At 35.8% G+C, this 19575-nt stretch overlaps 4 protein-coding genes across 6 annotated transcripts; 2 read left to right on the top strand and 2 right to left on the bottom strand.

The window, feature by feature from the left end:
- The first annotated feature begins 658 nt into the window (after positions 1–658).
- On the top strand, positions 659–3483 carry LOC130716025 (ras-related protein Rab5-like). 2 transcript variants are annotated; one of them, XM_057566196.1, is made up of 7 exons: positions 659–816; positions 1279–1356; positions 1593–1760; positions 2110–2158; positions 2339–2412; positions 2591–2684; positions 3032–3483. In XM_057566196.1, the coding sequence occupies exons 1-7, from the start codon at positions 778–780 to the stop codon at positions 3124–3126; spliced, it is 597 nt and encodes a 198-aa protein (XP_057422179.1). In that variant the 5' UTR covers positions 659–777; the 3' UTR covers positions 3127–3483. The 2 variants fall into 2 exon arrangements, with proteins under 2 accessions (XP_057422179.1, XP_057422180.1); XM_057566197.1 differs by having other exon boundaries at positions 669–820.
- Positions 3484–4335: 852 nt separating this feature from the next.
- LOC130714879 (uncharacterized) lies at positions 4336–5701 on the bottom strand. The gene has a single exon (XM_057564852.1). It carries the CDS (start codon positions 5487–5489, stop codon positions 4641–4643), a length of 849 nt encoding a protein of 282 aa, XP_057420835.1. The 5' UTR covers positions 5490–5701; the 3' UTR covers positions 4336–4640.
- Positions 5702–6006: 305 nt separating this feature from the next.
- Positions 6007–9680, bottom strand: LOC130714764 (uncharacterized). The gene is made up of 6 exons (XM_057564709.1): positions 9463–9680; positions 9172–9304; positions 8972–9075; positions 8343–8487; positions 8109–8249; positions 6007–7997 (listed from the first exon to the last, which is right to left on the bottom strand). Exons 1-6 carry the CDS (start codon positions 9501–9503, stop codon positions 6405–6407), a joined length of 2157 nt encoding a protein of 718 aa, XP_057420692.1. The 5' UTR covers positions 9504–9680; the 3' UTR covers positions 6007–6404.
- A 2124-nt stretch (positions 9681–11804) lies between these two features.
- LOC130710021 (indole-3-pyruvate monooxygenase YUCCA2-like) lies at positions 11805–14615 on the top strand. Of its 2 annotated transcripts, XM_057559173.1 has the most exons (5): positions 11805–13256; positions 13423–13450; positions 13556–13671; positions 13997–14119; positions 14227–14615. In XM_057559173.1, the coding sequence occupies exons 1-5, from the start codon at positions 12492–12494 to the stop codon at positions 14386–14388; spliced, it is 1194 nt and encodes a 397-aa protein (XP_057415156.1). In that variant the 5' UTR covers positions 11805–12491; the 3' UTR covers positions 14389–14615. The 2 variants fall into 2 exon arrangements, with proteins under 2 accessions (XP_057415156.1, XP_057415154.1); XM_057559171.1 differs by having other exon boundaries at positions 11806–13256; positions 13423–13671.
- The last annotated feature ends 4960 nt before the right edge of the window (positions 14616–19575 follow it).

Genomic DNA, 19575 nt, shown 5'->3' with positions numbered 1-19575 from the left:
TTTTTCTATATTTTTTTTCAATTTTTTTTTATATATATCTCAAGGAGTCTTCGAGGCTTCAAGCATAGTGTGTCCGGTTAGAATTGGAGACAAGTATGTAAGTCGGGTCAAACCCACTCAAACATTTCGGGTCAAGTTAACCCAAGTAATGTGAACTTGGACCCCAATTATAGAAAGTCAGATCTTGGGTCATGGGCTAATAAAGTCCAACAAGGCCCATGATACCAAGTCCGAACACCTCTCTTTAAAATTATGCCACCCCAATGAAATAACACAATTATTTTTCCAAACAAAAAACCAAAATGCAACTATGAATAATTTAAGACAATACGTTGTTCTATAGGATTTGTTATATTGTTTTCTTCTATAAACTAGCCTAAATTCTTCTATTACTTTATGAAAAAAAACATGAAATAAAAAAGGACTCTATAAACATTCCTATTACTACTTTACAAAAAAAATATTAATTAAAGGTAAATACAAATACATTAATATTTAAAATAAAAAAATATTTAATACAACTTTATTATAATAAGTAAGAGGATTATTATGAGGAAAAAATTGGAGCATTTAATTTTTTTGTAACTTATCAATATCAGCTTACCTACTAGTCACACTGACAAACTACCATTCTTCTACGGTCTCATAACCATAATTTTGGTCTTCCAGCTCCATCTTTTGTCACTGCTAACATCTGATTGCATTTTCTTTCAATCTTTGAAAATCCTTCTCTGCTAACATAAGAAATATTCTACTTTTCCATTCATCTGCTAAGCTATGGCGAGGACCGGAAACAAGAGTTTACAAGCCAAACTGGTAGGTATGTCTTCCCTTTTCTTGATTTGATGAAGAAGTGAAGAACCCAAATAGCTCTTGCTTGAGCTTGACACATTAGGTGTTAATACAGAACAACATATTACTTATTTAGTTCTTGTTACATTTTGCATGACATGTCTACCACTAAATTAAGCACTTATGGCAATAAGCGCTAATGACATAAACTAATTTGAAAAACTTATTGAAATAAGCTGAACAAAACTTATGAAAATAAGTTTAACACAACTATAGGTGAATCATAAGCTATTTACATAAGCTCTTCATAATAGTTGCATAAATACTTATGCTATAATATAAGCTGCAATAAGCTCTTCCAAACGGTTATATTGTCTATCTATTAATCAGCTTAAGCTCCTTTTTTTGCTAATTAGTTTCTGATCATATGATGCTTAATTAGAAGAAAACATTCTCAAGTTGTTAACTTCATCTATGATTCCGTAGGTGCTTCTTGGAGACATGGGAACAGGGAAGACAAGCTTGGTTCTTAGATTTGTCAAAGGCCAATTTTCTGAGTACCAGGTTGCTGTTGTTTCTCTTTCCATACTTTATTATTTTGATTTTAGCTATGTTTGGATACTCATTGGCCTGTGCAAATAAGCTCACATTGAGATGAAAGTGAACATAACTATTCTTATTTCTTATGGATTAAAATGAAAATTCATTCATGTTACACGTACTCAATTGTTATCCAAACACATGTTTTCTTCATGCCCTTCACATTATCGTAGTGGATAAACATTAATGTATGTCTGCAGGAATCAACAATTGGAGCAGCATTCTTCACTCAGGTTTTGTCTTTGAATGAAGCCACGGTGAAGTTTGATATATGGGACACTGCAGGGCAAGAACGATACCACAGTTTGGCTCCTATGTACTATCGTGGTGCTGCTTCTGCTATAGTTGTCTATGACATTACAAGCATGGTAACTGCTAAATACTAACTAAATATTAAGTGTATGCTTGAAAATTCTTCTATAACTGACTTGAAAGACAGTCAATCAATTTTTCGAAGAAGCATTAGAATCGATTTTGACGAAAGAGAAAAACATGTCTAATTGATGATTATTGGTAGTGTTTTGGACGGAATAATCTTCATTTTGCTTACAAGTGATTAGTTGTTTTGGAAAAAGAATTTCACTAGTTCATGATTATTCTAATGTGTGTAACTTTTATGAGGTTCAGTCTTATGTTCTGTTTAGGTGTTTATTACAGAATCTCTAAATACATTTACAGTGAAAACTTCCCAGACTGATGCACTTTCTAACTCATCAGGAATCTTTTGTGAGAGCAAAGAAGTGGGTTCGAGAAGTGCAAAGACAAGGTAGTAACTATCATCTAAAAGCAAATGTTTTGTGAACAATCTTGAGAAACATTGAGCTTAATATGAATCATCTGAACCAGATTTCTATGTAGTTCAACATAGCATTGTTGGAAAGTTTATCAAAAACTTCATAAGATGATACTAATTTGATGTTTTGCTTAATTTGAAAAATCATGTCAGCAAATCCAAATTTGATCATGTTTTTGGTGGCTAACAAGGCTGATTTGGAAGATGAGAGAAAAGTCAGAAATGAGGTATTTCTAGTGAATTGTTCTCTTTACTTTATGATTTGCTTATTATACGATTTTCAGAGGTTCATTTGTGATCTTTATTCTCAGGAGCCTACACTAATTGACCCTTCACCCTTGCCCTCATTAGAATCTGTTTTGGTAATCATCTCTCATATGATTGTACTTGTATTAATGGTTGCAGGATGGTGAGGAATATGCCAAAGAAAATGGTATGACCTTTTTTGAAACTTCAGCAAAAACCGCACAGAATGTCAATGAGCTCTTCTATGAAATAGGTAAAATAATATAACTTACAAGTTTGGATCAGCTTCTCTTTTATCAAAATCAATTCTGAAACCTAGAAGCTGCTCACAGAAACTACTCCCCATAATTGATTCTGACTCCAGTGTTGTATATGTATAATGCATTTTCTGAGAGAATTTGTTTGGCAAACTTCTAGGAATTTAACCAATTGATCAACAGTTCCGGGGAATTTTAATTGTTCCTATGTTTGCATAAAATCCGTATTGCCACTTCTCAAAGTTGTGGGTTTCCAGACCTTAAAATCTGAATGGGGTGACACTAATGATTGTTAAAAACTTCCATGTTCAGATTTATTACTTACAGAAACAAATTTTTGCAGCTAAGAGATTGGCAAAAGCTAATCCTTCACGTCAAACCGGAATCAAGCTGCAAAGCAGACCTCAAGAAAGAAGAAGAATGTTTTGTTGTGCTTAATAGCATGTCTTTGATCTTTTCAATTTGAAAGTATCGTTATGTTTAATGGCATGTCTATTGTACTCAAATAAACTTGGATACATAACTCTAATACCAAGTTCTCACTGGGGAATCATCAAATCACTCACGAGTTGGCCTGCTACTTAAGGAGTATGGACCAGTGAGAACCAGATCCATTGTTTATCTCTACATGCTTTCTCAGACAAGAAGTCAATGTACATTGTATGATGTTACACCCTAAGTTGGTAACATTTGGTGTGGGCGAATTTCTCTTTGTTTGTTCCAACAGACAAAGCTTTTTTTTCTTTAATTGAATGTTGTATTTGTTCATTTATATACAACAAAGATTTACCAGAACTCACTAGATACTAAATAGAGATGACACTGTGAAAGCTATGAAATACCAATGTAAGTTGTGATAGGAATGAAGTATGGATTAAGATGTCAGCTGAAAGACTATAAAATTATATCTTTTAATGGTCTTTAACACCTTAATGAGGGAAGAACACAACCATGTTAAGGCCACACAAGCCGCCAGTGACAGGAATTGATGCTTTCATGTTCATTTAAGTGGGATATTCTCAAGTGCATTGTCTGAAAATAATACAATAGGATCAAGGTAAACTCTAAGACATAAATTATGACTTAATGCTAATGTAACAGGAAAGAAAGCAAGAGAATAAAAACAAAATTGGAAACTGACTTGCCATATGTTTCCTACTTATATTTGCTTTTGCTAAGTGCTAACATACATGGAGAGAGGGAGGTGATTCTAGATAAACTCAAAGCAATTTTGATAGGAAAATGTGATTTTGAGAGATATGTTGGGAAAATGTTTTTCAAGACACTTAATTGGGGTATACATAAATAATACAGTAATGATACTTGGTCACTCAAACAGTGTTGTCATCTCATTTTTCTCTTTACCTATCTCTTCTGATTAGTCATCATATATCACATTCATTATTTCTCTCTATTCTTTTCCTTTCAAACTTTAGATGTTTACACTATGCAGATGTCTACGAATTATTTTCCTCAATCATATGAAAGGGAAAGGAATAAAAAAAGAAATTGAGAATCAACTTTGATATTTCTCACTTTCTTTTCCATCATATTTCCACACACTTCTTTTTTCTTATTTCTCTATTCTTTTCTTATTAGATCACCTATCACTGCTCTTCTTATTTCTTTCAAGGTGGAGCTCAAATTGGACTATTGGAGAGTGAATGAATTATTATTTTTTTTAATTTTTCTTTAAAAATGGGGACTGAATATGCTATGTTTTTTGGAGGGGGCCAGGGACCCCAATAATAAATCTCTAATAACCAATTAACCATACCTGCAAAAAGAAAGAACTCACAGCTTTCTCTCACGTGGTAACCTGCAGTTACTACTTTTGTTCTTAACAGTACTGAGTACTCTCACCAGAGTACCAGACAAAGCTTCTAACAAACCAACAAGAAGAAAGCTAGCTTCCACAGTAGCACTCTAACCAAGCCATTGAATAATCACAATTACCATGCAGGAGAAGTACAAGGAGAAGCTGAAAATAAAGAAGAGAGGCATTTGTTGCTATGGAAATCACTGCCAGAAGTGCCCAAGGACCTGGAATCTCTAAGAGAAACAGAACAAGAAGCCTCTGCAGGGAGCTTCTTCATTGGAGATAGAGGAGGTGTGTATGAGGAAGCACCACAAGGAGGTGATGATGCCTCCCCTGATGAACCACTCTCCAAACGTGAAGGTGAAGTCTCTGGTGTCATAAATGGTGTATTTTCTCCACTGCCTTGGCTCTCATAAATGGGGTTTGAAATGTACACAAGCTCAAGGTGTTCCCCACCACCACTGCAGGGTTGGTCTGTATCTTTGTGAATTGGCTTTTGGGGAGCTTTAGACATCAACATTTCTGGTTGGAAAGAAGAACTAGAAGCAGAGAGAACTCCAACCTGACATGGGCTTGCATTTGATTCTTGAGTTTGGATTTCAACAACCTGGTGAAGAAACTCAGAAAGCTGCTTCTTAGGCCCAGCTATGTCTTCTTTTCTTGAAACCGTGGGCAAAAGCATGCTTCTTGGAGCTTGGAGGACTCCTTGTGCATAAATGCTGCTGAATGGAGGAGGAGGAGACTGTTGTTGGGGATGAGATGTGTGTGAAGGTGAAGCATTGGCTCTGGTAGTGGTGGTGATGGTTTGAGTGGTGGCAATGGGAATAGCGTTGTCGGAGTTGCTGTCTCTGAGGTTGCGCCGGCGAAGTAAGAGAGAGCAGTAGAGCTCAGCTAGCAGCACAAATATAAGACCCAAAACCACTGCAAGGATCGCCACCAATATTAAGGTTGCACCCAAAATTACTTCAGATACGCCCTTCATCTCTTTGGATCAGGGAACTCTCTCTCTCCCTCTCTCTCTCTCTCTCTCTAGAATCTGGCGGTAAAGGAAGCATGCTATTGCTAGCTAGGATGGTAGTATAAACTATAAAGGGAAGTTAGAAGGAGGTCCTTTATGGCGGGAAACATCTCTGGACCTTTGAGATGCGAATCTTAAAAAGAAAATGGTCCTATCCTAGGGAACACAAAAACTTTATTCTGAACTAGTTAGAACACAGTTCTGAGTTCTGTCATGTTCCAGATCAGACTAGTCAATTCATTGATTTCACTGTTTTTCTTAAGGTAAATCCTTAAAATTGGAAGTGATAAATTCAACATGGGACCTTTTGGAACAACTTTAGCTGCATTCCCATTCATGCTTTCAAGTTTCAAACATGAGAGGAGAGGAATGAAGAATGAACTATCCTCTAGTGCACGGGCAAATAAAAGTTGTAACTAAATGAATAAAATGTATGAATATGTGAACAGCATTGTTTAAAAAGAAAAAAGGGATGAGTAAGAGCTCTGAAAACATATAGTGCCATTCTCAACATATTTTATCATCAAACCAAAGAGAGTGAGGAAATCATCAATTTTTATTACAAACTTATTTACTATCATAAGGCAAAATTTGAATCAAAGTTCCGTGTAACAACCTCTAGTGGCATCAGTATGAAGATGGAAGATTTACTATTGTCAAACCGCAGACAGGATTTGACCAAAAAAAACAGCACAGACAGGACCATCTATGATGACTTGGACAGCTCCGAAGTAGATAGCAACTTGCAATAAAAGCATCACCATGCAATCTTCAACAATAGCAGGTAGGCACTAACAATATGAGGTTAAAGCACCAAGATTATAACGAGTGCAAACATGCTGATAAAAGAGGAGCATTTGTTCATTGTGTTTCTATCCTTTACTTTCCTCTCAAGGCTGCAAACCTTGCGGCCAAATCATCATAGTCGGGTAATTTGGGATGCACATGCTGAGCGTCCTTTGATGTATCTGGCTGAAAAGAAGCTGCACGGGTAAATTCTTTCTTAACTTCAACTGCTCTAGGTTGTTCACGAGGAAGAGAAACTGATCGCAGTGCAAGAGTAGCCATCTCTGGTGGCTTATCAGATCCATCACTGATTCTATTCTGCAGTAATTCCTTGGTTGAGTTATCCATTAGATGTGCATGGTCACTGTTTGGCTTTTTTCTAACCTTTTCAGGCACTAGAATGGATGGTTTTCTGCTATAATGGCTAAGTAATTTATCTATTATCTTTTCCTCGGCATTTTGATGCCGCTCATCATCAAACAGCATTTGGAACCCACTTCTTGATTCATCTCTTCTCCTGCTTCTGCTCCTTGATTTTCTCACAATTGCAGTATCTTCATTAGCGGCATCATAGTGTTTAGATCGTGACCTTGAGTGCTTCCTCCTCGTAGATTTTGGTTTTGCCAAACGGACTTCTTTAGCATCTTCACAAATGGAGTATTCCTTTTCATGACCCTGTTTGCTCAGATTCTCATGTTTACTGGCCTGCTCATCCTGGTAAGATTTATCAAAACCTATATGGATCCTCTCTGACACAGAAGTAGGGTCAGGCTTTTCATTTGCTGAATAATATGTTGAGATGGCACCACTGTCAATATGTGAAGATACCACTACATCAGTTCCTCGTGTGCTGCTCTGCTGCTTAGAATTAGATTTAACATATGGAGGCGGAATGCAGTTGCTACTCTGCTGCTTCGAATTAGATTTAAAGTATGGAGGTGGAATGCCATTACCGTAGCAAGGCTTTGGTGTAGGTGTTTTATCCTTTTGAACTATACTCTCAGATTTATCAATATCAGATGGAATACCATTACTGTAGCAAGGCTTTAGTGTGGGCATTTTCTCCTTTTGAACTTTTCTCTCAGAATTATCAGTATCAGGTAGGCCAACATGATTAACAGCAAATGACTCGTTCACATTACTCCTGAAACATGTATGACTAGGAGACTTCCTAGTTGTTGTAGAGTCCAGGGTTTCTCTCAGAAGGCAACTATCGTGCATCTTGGAGCCAACTTCCAAATTTTCCACTGTTTTCTCCTGAGATGAACGTCCAGTTGGTTTTAGCATACTACCCTCTTTCCAATGGGCACCATCACTCTGCTTGGCAGTAACCTCTTGCCTTCCTATCAATGGATTATCATGGCCATCCCTTTTCCGAAGGAGTTCAAAACCATTCAGTGGCTTTAGCATACTACCCTCTTTCCAATGGGCACCATCACTCTTCTTGGCAGTAACCTCTTGCCTTCCTGTCAATGGATTATCATGGCCATCCCTTTTCCGAAGAAGTTCAAAACCATTCAGTGGCTTGAATACATTTCCAGGGATCATAGGCTTAGACTGAAGATTATGATCATCTTTGTTTAAGATAATCGCTTCCTTGCCATTCTGAAATTTGTACCCAACATTGGCATGGTCAGGACTTTTCTCTAACAAAACATCATTATTTACTCCCTTTTGGGTATGATCCTGTATACAAGTGATTTATAACAAACAATAACATCTTTAGAATTCTCAATCTTAAAAGTGGGATAAATTTGACAATGAAGCTAGTCAGAAATGAAAAGGAAAGCACGTCACCTGTGCGAATGAAGAGGACTTCAACATCCTCAGTTTAAAAGCATTGGAATCCCAGTTTATTGAAAACTCTGATGCAATTCCCTCCATCAAGCAGATTTTCTTCTCCAATGTAGAAGAATTGGAGTTTAAATTTGCAGCAAACTGATAATGAGCAATTTACTGAGTCAGTCCAGGGAACCAGGAAATGTCATTACAATGCAAAGTTCTAATAAAAATAAAAACATGAATAGTCACCTCTTGATTCACATGACATTCAAAGGAATTTCCATATCTCTCCTGAAATATTTTCCTAAGGTCACGTAACTCAGGTAAATCAGAAAATCTTGCAGCAGCAAACATTAGAGACGATACTGCTACTCTACATTCCTCAGGGCAGCCGCTGTAAACAAATGGAAGCAGTCATATATTAGCATCTGAATTAAGGGATAAAATATGAACGGCTGACAATCATAAATTTTTTGGGATCTTCATATTCTTGGTCTCTAAACTGTGACACTCATTTTTAATTTGGTCCTGATGTGTAAAAAGTTTCTAATTTAGTTCCTTTACATACAATTGTTTTTATTCCAATCATTATCATATGTTGGTGTTATAATACCATCTATTGGAGTTGCAATAGAATGAAATGTATGGACTATGGACCACATTAAAAACAATTTTCATGTTTAAGAATCAAAATTTGGTTCCATGATCCATAATCAACACAATCATTTTCAATTTCAATAGTGGCAATTACTGCATTCCATTTCTGTTAAATAGAGGAAAGTAACTCTACCTCCTCATCACATAGCTCAACTAACAACTAATCAGCTAACTAACTCTAACTGATGTGTGATCGACCAATATCTAGAACAAACTAGTACCTGAGCTTCTGCATCACTGAAAGGTGCTTCAACACCAACTCACATGCTTTCTCAACAAATCCATAACAAGACGACAGCGTCAGCTCAACCACGAGTCCTTCAGCCTGTTTCACCACATCACAACCAATATACATTCTAATTCAGATAATGTCATGAAAACCAGAAATCACTTAATGAATAACCCTAACAAAATCAATTACCCTTCCATAGGCATTGGTATCTAGACCATCGAGTAGCAGATCAGCAATATCTTTCTTGAGAAACTTCTCTGTCGCCTTCCTCTTCCTCCTTATCACATCGATCCGGCTCTTAGTCAATTTGATCAACGACTTGCTGAAAATTGAAAACACAAGAAGAAAACTCAATCAACTCATGTCATAATCAGCAGAATAAGTAACTACATTCTCAAATCCTTCAACATTCTCGAATCAGATAACAATCATCAAGAAACAAACAAGCAAAAGCAAAAGCGCGCAGGGGAGAAGGAGAACCATTTGGCGGCGAAGCCTTTGCCGAGTACACTGTCCAACATAGTGGAAGATCACAACGCGTGCTCGACTCGGTGGTTTGACTCAGTGAGCTAGTTTGACTCGGAAGCTCAAAATGCGTTGTTGTTCGCCATTGACGAAGGCTTCGTGAGAGAGTAACGAACGACACAGAGGGCACAGTGTTGCAGTGGACGAAAAAGACGAAGAGGAACAGAGAGAAAATGTAATAAAGAAATTAATATGACGATGATGACCCTTGGCTATTGCGATTAAGACGATGGTAAATCTGAACGTTGGAGGGGTATTTTAGGTTTTAGAAGAGTTGTGTTCTGGTGCGAGTGGGAATAAAGATTTGTGATGGAACGGAGTGGTTTTGGCCGCGGGATTTGGTGTGATGGTTTAACAAATGAACGGTGAGGATGTAAAGTTCTTCCTGTATGTGCTGAGCTGGATCGCATGACGATAAAAGAGTTGAAGGTGGGGTGGTATTCGGCGGGGGACAAAACGGTTTCGGAGTTCATAGCCGTTGGAAGTGGTTTCTTCTTTTCCACTTTTTCGTAAATAGAAAATAATTATTTTTGGGGTATTTTAAAATTAATATAAAAAATAAGTTTTTTTTTACAGGAGGAAAAGTAACAAAAAGACAGAAGAACTAGCTAACAGCATCTAGATACAAACAATCATAAACGAAAGACGGCGGTCTCACCCAAACTTGGATCGGTGTACCACTTTTCCCCGCCTCACGAGCTAAGCAATCAACAGTATTATTCTTCTCCCGCTGGAAATGCAAGACATTGACGCTCTAAAACCTGGTCATCATGCTCCTAATACGAGCAATGCTATCCCTCGCCCAATAAGTACTAGTGTCGCTACCAGATTGTAACATAGTCAACATTTGCAGGCAATCACTATAACACTCTAAAATGCTGATTTTTAAATCCAGAGCATGTTTCAAGCCCAACTCCAACGCTGCAATTTCTGCCATAAAAGCACTCTCAGACCCTGCACTCGTAGAAATAGCAGATTGTCAATCCTCATTACTAGACCATAGAACCGCCGCACAGCCCATATGATTAAACTGTTAATACAATTTTTTTAAGAAAATTGATACTTTGCGACGAAATATAAGGCTGTCACAAAATTTTGAGACGTATAGTAAATCCGTCACATAGTTCTTGTCAGGAGTTTGCGACGGCCATCGGATCCGTAAGAAAATCCTTGAAAGTGAAGTGAATTTAGCGGTAGAATATTGGAGAGAGATTTTTCCGTCACAAAGTCCACCATCTATTGTTGAACGAAAGTGGTTGTTTGTACTGTGACAGAATTTTCCTCTCTAAGATTCTGTCACTAACTCTATATCAAAGCAAGGAATTTGTGACGGACTTGTTTTTCGTCACAAACAACCCTATGTTGTTAATTTTTTTATTTTTTGCATTATTAAAAAAAAAACATTCTTTTCTGTTTTCAACAAATGGTTACATGTATTTCTTTGTGGATAATATGTTTTGTTTTAATTTTATTTAAAAATTTATTAAAAATAATATACTGTTATGCTCTTATTATAATTTAAATAGTAAGGTATAATGAATTTATCTCATGCTAAGCATGAACAAGAAAACGTATACAAACATGCGTATTTTTCTTTTTCTTGAACCAATGAATTGATTTCTTCAATTTGGGAATTTAAAATATATTTGGTACACAAGGTACCTGATCCATGATTCGGTGAAGTATTCTTTGTTCAGGGCTTCATATATGTGTTCTATGAGTCATTCAAGCAATATTGTAGAAAGTAAGCTTTAATAGAGAAACAAAGGGGTTAATTTTACTAGATACGTTGCTAATCATAATGCTGAAGGAACAAAAGTATATCTAAAGTTTGTGCTGTCTTTTGTGTGCTTAACTTACCTTCAATATATTTGAGGCTAGCTAATCAGAATCGAATTACTACACGATCTGGCTTCCCCAATTCACTTTTGACTCAAGCAAACGCATTTCCGCAGTGCAAATTACATTGACCTCTAGGATTCTTGAACAGTTGCTTGTACTTAGTAAGCTAGAAATTTTCTGACTCCCAATGTCTGTGTGTTTAATCTTATTTGTTATTAAAATGGAGATGTCTCTGGTGGTACCAACAAGTAGTCAGTTGTAGTGTGGTACATGTTTGATTTCTCTTAGGCAAAGATATCAGCTTCGAGTTTTGTGTATGGATAGATGTGGATGTTCTAGGTTCGAACACGATTGCCTATCGTGGAGAATTACTGTATTAAACCAAAAAATGGTGATGTCTTGCATATAACCAAACTCTTTAAGACTCATCAGCACTCACCAATTAATGCATGCGGACATATGTGTCTGAGTATCTCAAACCCACCCCTATAAAACTCCCTTTTAAGTATCTTCTTGTCTATTAATTTCTGTGTTTGTGTCAAAGACTGATCTATACATTGCTTCCTGCTGTGTGCTCCATTTAACAAAACCATCGTTCTTACTTCAAACTGCCAGTCTCAGTTTGAAGCAAATCAGGCCCTTGCAAACCACAGTGAGTGTTCTTCATATCAAATCATACTTCCTCTCTTCTGTACAGTCCTTTCTTGAGGACAGTCCTTTCTTGAGGACTGGAGAGCTATGAGTAAAAGTTACTCACAAATTTCTCACCAAAGTTGATTCTAACTTTAGAATCAATTATAAAAGCATTTCCAAATATGCACTTATAGCATGGAAACTTCTCCTTTCTCAGAATCAATTCATACACACCCCCATATAATTTTTTACATCAGAAACAATTCTAGAAGGACTTCCAAACATGCACTGAGTGACGAGTGAAAACGTGATTAACTTTTATGGTTTCACTTTGTCATGACTGTGTGCATCCCCTGAAGCTTATTCAGGCTACAAAATCTTGAAATTTTACACCTTTCCCCCATTTTTCTTGCTTCACTGGTTGTTCATGGAGTACTTGAAGGAACTAGAAAGGAAAAGTGTCCATGATTATTATTAGCAGTTAAGTATATGTTTGGTTTTCAATTCATATGCGTTACGAGACAACTTCAACGAAAATCACGAATTCTAAAGCAACAAACTTGAAGCAAACATCTTACTTCCGTTGGCTTGAATGTGTTTTCAAGCCGATCTTTAGCTTAAATCCAAACACACTGTTTAAGATGGCTAAAATGACAAGGCCTACATGGGTTCCGGGACCGGTCATAGTAGGTGCCGGTCCATCCGGGCTAGCTGCAGCAGCATGTCTTAAAGAAAAAGGCATTCCAAGCCAAATCCTTGAAAGAGCTAGTTGCTTAGCTTCAATGTGGCAGCTCAAGACTTATGACCGTTTGTGCCTTCATCTTCCAAAGCAATTCTGTGAGCTTCCTCTCATGCCATTTCCTAAAAACCTTCCCTCTTATCCATCCAAACAACAATTCTTGGCTTACTTGAAGGCTTATGCTGATCATTTTGATATAAAACCAGCTTTCAACAAGACAGTGGTCAGTGCCAATTTTGACCATAGATGTGAATGTTGGAGGGTGAAGACTCAAGGTGTTGAAATGGATGAGACAGAAGAATATGTTTGTCAGTGGCTGATAGTTGCTACAGGAGAGAATGCTGAGGAGGTTGTGCCACAAATTGAAGGAATTGATGAGTTTGAAGGGCCTACTTTACACACTAGCACATATAAGAGTGGCAGTGTGTTTTGTGGGAAGAAAGTTCTGGTGGTTGGATGTGGGAATTCAGGCATGGAGGTTTGTTTGGATCTCTGCAACCATAATGCTCTCCCATCCCTTGTGGTAAGAGATACGGTGAGTACAGTCAGCGTAGCTTGAATGAATTTCCAACTCAATCGATAATAAGAATTTCGCTCACTTTTCATTTTGAAGTGCGTGTGAATATATGTTTGCATTATTCGAAACAAATGACAAAACACAATATTTAATTTCAATGTGTGATCTTTTTCTTTGAGTGCAGGTGCATATCTTGCCTCAGAATATGTTTGGTAAATCAACTTTTGGTTTATCTTTGAGTTTACTCAAGTGCTTTCCCATATGTCTTGTGGATAAATTTTTACTTCTAATGTCACATCTAATGCTGGGGAACACAGCACAATTTGGACTTGATCGTCCTAAAATTGGCCCCCTGGAGCTCAAAGACTTGGAAGGCAAGACACCAGTTTTGGATGTTGGGACACTTGCTCATATAAAAAGTGGAAAAATTAAGGTTAGATTCTTCCCACCCTCTATCAAATCCAAAATGATTTTCACCATATTCAATGTTCTAATCTTAAAAGTGCAAACCTTGTAAAGCTTTTCATTTATGCGCGAGGTTTAGAGAGGGATGGAATCCACTTTGAGGTTTTAATGTAAACCGTTTTACCTTGCATTTTTTCTAGAGCCTTATCCACCGATCAAACTTATGACCGCAAAGAGTACCCTTGTCATTATGCCGAGGCTCGGCCCTCAAAAAGAGAAAGAAAGAAAGAAAAAAAAAAAGACATTTGTTGCTGTTTTATTGTTTCCAACATTATCTTATTATATTTTCATAGGTTTGCCGGGGAATTAAACTAGTAAGACAGCACGAAGTGGAGTTTGTTGATGGAAAAATAGAGAATTTTGATGTCATCATTCTTGCAACTGGTTACAAAAGCAATGTACCCTCTTGGCTAAAGGTGCTTCATTTGGCATAGATTTGGCACTAAATTAATATCATGATTGATATGTGTGAAATATAATTAACATTATGTGTTGGTTTGGGCTTGAAATTGTTTGCTACCAGGGTACAGACATGTTTTGTGAGGAAGAAGGATTCCCAAATGGATGGAAAGGTGAAAATGGATTGTATGCCGTGGGTTTCTCTAAACGTGGCCTGCTTGGTACATCTATTGATGCTAAGAGGATTGCACAAGATATTCAACATTGCTGGAAATTAAGCTGCTGAGACTACACATGGTGGTAGCTAGGATGAATAAGTGATCTATTGTACTAAATAACACAATTCTATATAAAAATCTTATATCAATGCATTCTCTCTCTCTGTTTTTTTTTAGAGATTCTCTTATCTCTATGCAGACTCAAAATAGTTTTGCAGGAAGGATTTTATCATGTGAGATAATAGCTTCTCTACAATTGTACAAAGTTGTTCCTCGAAATAATAAAAGATATCGAATTATATAGATTGTGGGATTACCACCAGTTTTGATTAACTTTGCTACTCTCTTAGAACGATTAAAAAGGATTTGTTTGTTCACTTCCAGAAAATTAGAAATAAACGATAACAATTAAACGAAAAGAAATCAATAAGAAAAGCGTATCTGAGGTATAACTTCATTACTTCATAGTTATGTCCTTATTAATCTCAATTTGCCTATGAACTTGTTCATTATCTATGATGTCTTAACTAAGCAAACATTATAATTAATTAATTATTACTAATTTTCTCAGAACCTAACCTTATCTAATCAAAGATAAAGTGCTCCTAGTTCATGCCAACAAAATTTAGATTTTCCTGTGTGTCTAAGCCGCAAAAACTTAACTGATCATCTCTTCCTCCGATCCTTATTCCTAACCAATCCGTTGATCACGCAAGAAATAATAAGAAACTTGGGTCTACTCAAGTTTCAAATAAATGGGAGAATGAATTCGTAGATGAAATTAACAAGTCATAAACAAACCAAAATGTTAAAACATAATCAAAAGAACTGAATCCATCAACCCCAAATACCGTAAGAGTTAAGCCAAACATGATTTTCATGATCACAACCAAAGAGAAGAAGAATAAAAAATCTCCAGCACAACACAAGCCCTAGCAGTGCATCCAAAGACTTCAGAATGACTCTCCACAGTGTTTTCAATATGCTCTGATGGCATAATATATCAAAATAGGTTATAAATCGTGTTTTAAGTGACTTGTTTGCAGTTAAACGTTATCTCATCCAACGCCCAAAATGACGTAAGAAAAATTAAATATTGAATTGCCCGCAATGAGATTTCACAGATAGAGCAGCTCGATCTCACCCACTTTGGCACGACAACGCTGCAACCTTAACGTAAATTTACAAGAAAAAGCATCAGATATATAATAGCACGATCTCACTCTTGAGATGATGCGCAATAGCGCTATTCTTAGAAGGTAGATGAAAATGGTAAAAATACCTAATAAATACCTAAAATGCAAAAATGCAAGAAATAAGACTCAATTATCCTAAATAATCTAAAAAGATTCAATAAATTATTTAGAAAAATGCCTTGAACTCAATGGTCAACATGTGACTTTGAAGGACTTGCCATCAATTGAAATGCTTCATGGTCCAGATGGCACGTGGTAGCGGGAAAATAATCTCTAACGGCTCAGCTTAATTTTCAATTCTACAGTGTAGGTATAATTATATGCATACATCAATCTGGACCATTATATATAATGTTGGTGGTCCAGAAATTAAAGATTCATTCTAATCACAGCATGATTGGGTATTCTAGCAACATCCTTGAGCAGGACCATATGCCATTAGTTTTAGATGAAGGAATGCTTGACCACTGACAGTGAGGGTGACTTTGGGTTATTAGACTTACTTCTCGCCACCTAACTAGTTCATAAAAATATCATTCAACCATAAGCTAAGCCCTTATAATTTGCTGCCGACTCCATACTCATGAAGACACTTGTATTGGTTTTATTTTCTCGATCTCTAAGCATTTCTCATAGTCATGTTTATATCGTTTTTATAATTGTTCTAAGGGTAAAATTAATTTTGTGGAAAATCTTATGTAAATAACACTGTATTGGCCCAAAATATTTGGTCCAAAACGCATGGGGCGGTCGAAAAATGGACCAAGAGAATTAAGAAAAAACGCCAAGTTAAATGGGTAGCAGAATTCGACAAAGGGACACTTGTAACCGTTGCTACAAACACGGGCATATTTAACACATGCAACATTGACTGAGTCAGTTAGGAGAGCATGTGTTTCTCACCACGATGGCTAGTTACGTGGCCAAGAAGCAGTTGAAGAACACTACCCTCACCACTACGCATGGAACTTCCGGGGCAAACATCAGATCGTGGGGAATCAGACTCACTAACCCATCCAGTAAGGAAGAAAACCGCCAGGGACACGCGGGACATGGAGCTCTATAAATAGGAGAATCTAATTCAGAAAAAGGGTTCCCAACTCAGCTCTAAAAATCACTACAAAGCTCTCATGTCCGCATCAAAGAGACTCAACGAGCCTAACGTGATCATGGAGGAGTATGTTGCCAAGCCAGTCGTTTACGATTCCTGCACTTAGATAGTTTCGAATTTGTTGCCATTGTTGCCTTTGTTAGATTTACTGTCGATTTTATGGGTTTGGATTGATGTAAAGCTTTTTAATTAGTGAATTTTATCTTCAAGCACTTTTGATTGTCTTGCGTTTTGCTTTCGAATCTTTATTTCCTTTTATCCTTTGACACACGGTTGTTGAAAAACCCGATTTCACACGCGCTTTGGCAAGACGTTTTCCCAAAAGAACCCTTAATTCGCAAAACTCTTAAACTTTTTCCAATCGAATTTGGAAGATGTTTGTTTACCAAATATCACGGTAAACACACTGAAATTTAAATTTAATTGAAACATAAGCGGATATAAACATACAATTAGTTTTTAACGCACACAGAAAATGTGGATTTAAAAAGTTTAGAAAAAAAAGGTAAGGAGGACTTACAAAGAAGTTTATGTAATAGCAGTGATTTGTGAATCATAACTTACAGATTGAAGTGTGACAAACTCTAAGGATGAGAAGTTTTGGGAGGTAAGGTAACTGTCATGGATGTGACATAAAATGATAGCTTCAATTTTGGGATAGAGGTCCGGTGGCTCAAGGAACTAAGACACAAGAATTATTGTTGTTGATCCTCAAAGTGATACTAGACCCTAAAACAGCATTATTCCAAATCTAGGATATTGTTTACTTTATTTTTGTTAGTAGGCATGAGTTATAACAGCAAAATTATGTCGAAAACTTCAAAACCAATGATAACATGCGGTCCTAGATAGAGATATTTGCACATAGGTGGAAATAGAGATTAGGTTGAGTTGATTTTTGCAAAAATAGGTCCGGTTTGTTTAAACAAATCAAGGTTTGGGTTAGATGTGTTATCTAATCATAAACTTAATTCTAAGTCTAATATGACTTTCTTAAAAGCCTAATGTGACATATTAGTCTATTTAAAGTTTGTTCCATAATAAAAAAACTACTCATTCTGTCTCTAATTATAAGTTAAAGTTGTAAAAATCACGTTTATTAAAAAAACCTTAATTGATGAATTGATTTTTTAAAAAATGATACAATCTTCTATATTTAGCCCTAAAGTGGGTAGTACTAGAAAGAAAGAGAGTAAAAGTGAGTTTCAATTTTAAAATTTTGAAATTGAAAAACCAATAAATGCAATGACAAATATGGAAAAAAAAATTAACTTTTGCAAAGTTAACTTATATTTAGTGATACCACATAGGTCTCAATGTTAGCTTATAATTTAAAACCTAAAAGGCTGGAAGTTAATTCAAAATAATACCCAGTAGTGAGGTATTTTTCTAGTGCAGTACTGAGGTATTTGAGTAGGTTATAGATTTATTTCTAAATATGTTTTAAGATAGGTCGAACATATTTAAATCTATAAATATGTTTTAAAATATTATAATAAAATAATTTAATAATAATAATAATAAGAAAATTAAACTTATATAATCATATTTACTTAAATAGGTCTGTTTGTTAAACTTCAAAAACTTTTTAAATAATTTGAGCCTAGCCTTACTAATATGGTTCGTCCTGGTCTATGATTGATGTAGGCTACGCTATAGGCCTTGCGAATGATCTCACATATTTCCATTCTTATCTTTCTTTATAAGCAATTTCCATTCTTATCTATGTTGAGATTGGATTGCATGAGCATTATGTTGAGATTGGATTGCATGAGCATGGGATGACGAGTCGTCAAAGCATTAGTGAGGATAAAGAATAGCATGATGTGCGATCAATAAAAATTAAATCACACCTCAAATATACACATTCAGAAAGAGATATAATAGAAAAGAAAATAATTGACGGGGCCACGACCCTTCCAAGATTTTTTTTTATCAACTATTTGTATTTTATATAGTTTTTTTTTATTCTTAGACTAATCCCCTCCCCCAAACGTGTTTTTTAATTTTTTAGTATTTATTTCAGTCACCAGTGAATTTTTTTGGGTACATTACTAAATAGGGTTAATTGTCAAATTAGTTTCTGAGTTTGTGAGTGAGTTTAATTTTAGTCCCTCTAAAAAATGATGTTTAGTGGCGATCATTTTTACAATTATTGGTGGTTTTTGACCGTCACTAAACGTAAATTTTTCTCAAAAGGATTAAAATCAAACTCGATTACAAACTCATGGACTAATTTAACGAAAGACTAATATAAAAGTGAATGTAAATGTAAGTCAAAAGCCTTTATCATTTGTTTTTTCTTTTCTTTGGACAATGCTTAAGTCTATCATTGATTCCATTTATTCGTTAATATTTTTTGTACACATTTTTGGTCAAAATTAAATTTTTTTTTTTGGTCACTGTCAAAATTAAATCATGTGATGTGCCCAAAGCACATGCGTTAATGTTGGCCCGTGCAAGTGGAAAGTAGGCTGCAAGTGTGTTTATGATTTTGGCATGAAGGTTGCCACAACAAAACAGACTTCCATTGTTTATTTTTATTTTTTTGAAGGAAGGCTTTCATTATTGAGAATACAATAGAATAACATGGGCTTGAGAAACAGATGACATGACAAAAACACAATATGTGAGTCGGAATAAAAAGGTCATGTTAGGCCTTGTGTACATCATAGTAAAAGGATAGACTCAGATTACATTTTGCACACTCATTTTTACTATTTATACATCTTATGTTTGAAAATAAAAATTAAAAATATTTATTAGGATGTAAATAGAAAAAAGTGTGAAAAGCAATTGTACCCAATTTTATGATTACTTTCAAGTCTCATTGCAGTGAAGTAGTGAACCAATTTCAAGTCTTAAAGGATTGGCTCATAATGAAAAGAAACCTAGTGACTAATTCCGAATGATAATTGGTAGTTTTTTTTTTTGGACATATAATACCT

Source organism: Lotus japonicus, chromosome 4 (assembly GCF_012489685.1).
Source record: "Lotus japonicus ecotype B-129 chromosome 4, LjGifu_v1.2".
NCBI classification, from domain to species: domain Eukaryota; kingdom Viridiplantae; phylum Streptophyta; class Magnoliopsida; order Fabales; family Fabaceae; genus Lotus; species Lotus japonicus.
The sequence above is the reverse complement of the archived record's forward strand: the minus strand, read 5'-3'. Positions and strand labels throughout refer to the sequence as shown.

Excerpts from the sequence above, each read along its gene's own strand:
- LOC130714764 (XM_057564709.1), bottom strand. The coding sequence starts at position 9,503 with ATGTTGGACAGTGTACTCGGCAAAGGCTTCGCCGCCAAATG. Across the intron at positions 9,305-9,462 it reads AAAGGCTTCGCCGCCAAATG|CAAGTCGTTGATCAAATTGA; the intron begins GTTCTCCTTCTC and ends TTCAATTTTCAG. Across the intron at positions 9,076-9,171 it reads ATACCAATGCCTATGGAAGG|GCTGAAGGACTCGTGGTTGA; the intron begins GTAATTGATTTT and ends GTGGTGAAACAG.
- LOC130710021 (XM_057559171.1), top strand. The coding sequence starts at position 12,492 with ATGCGTTACGAGACAACTTCAACGAAAATCACGAATTCTAAAGCAACA. Across the intron at positions 13,257-13,422 it reads CCCTTGTGGTAAGAGATACG|GTGCATATCTTGCCTCAGAA; the intron begins GTGAGTACAGTC and ends CTTTGAGTGCAG. Across the intron at positions 13,672-13,996 it reads TAAAAAGTGGAAAAATTAAG|GTTTGCCGGGGAATTAAACT; the intron begins GTTAGATTCTTC and ends ATATTTTCATAG.
- LOC130714879 (XM_057564852.1), bottom strand. The coding sequence starts at position 5,489 with ATGAAGGGCGTATCTGAAGTAATTTTGGGTGCAACCTTAATATTGGTG.
- LOC130716025 (XM_057566196.1), top strand. The coding sequence starts at position 778 with ATGGCGAGGACCGGAAACAAGAGTTTACAAGCCAAACTG. Across the intron at positions 1,357-1,592 it reads GCCAATTTTCTGAGTACCAG|GAATCAACAATTGGAGCAGC; the intron begins GTTGCTGTTGTT and ends GTATGTCTGCAG. Across the intron at positions 2,159-2,338 it reads TCGAGAAGTGCAAAGACAAG|CAAATCCAAATTTGATCATG; the intron begins GTAGTAACTATC and ends AAATCATGTCAG.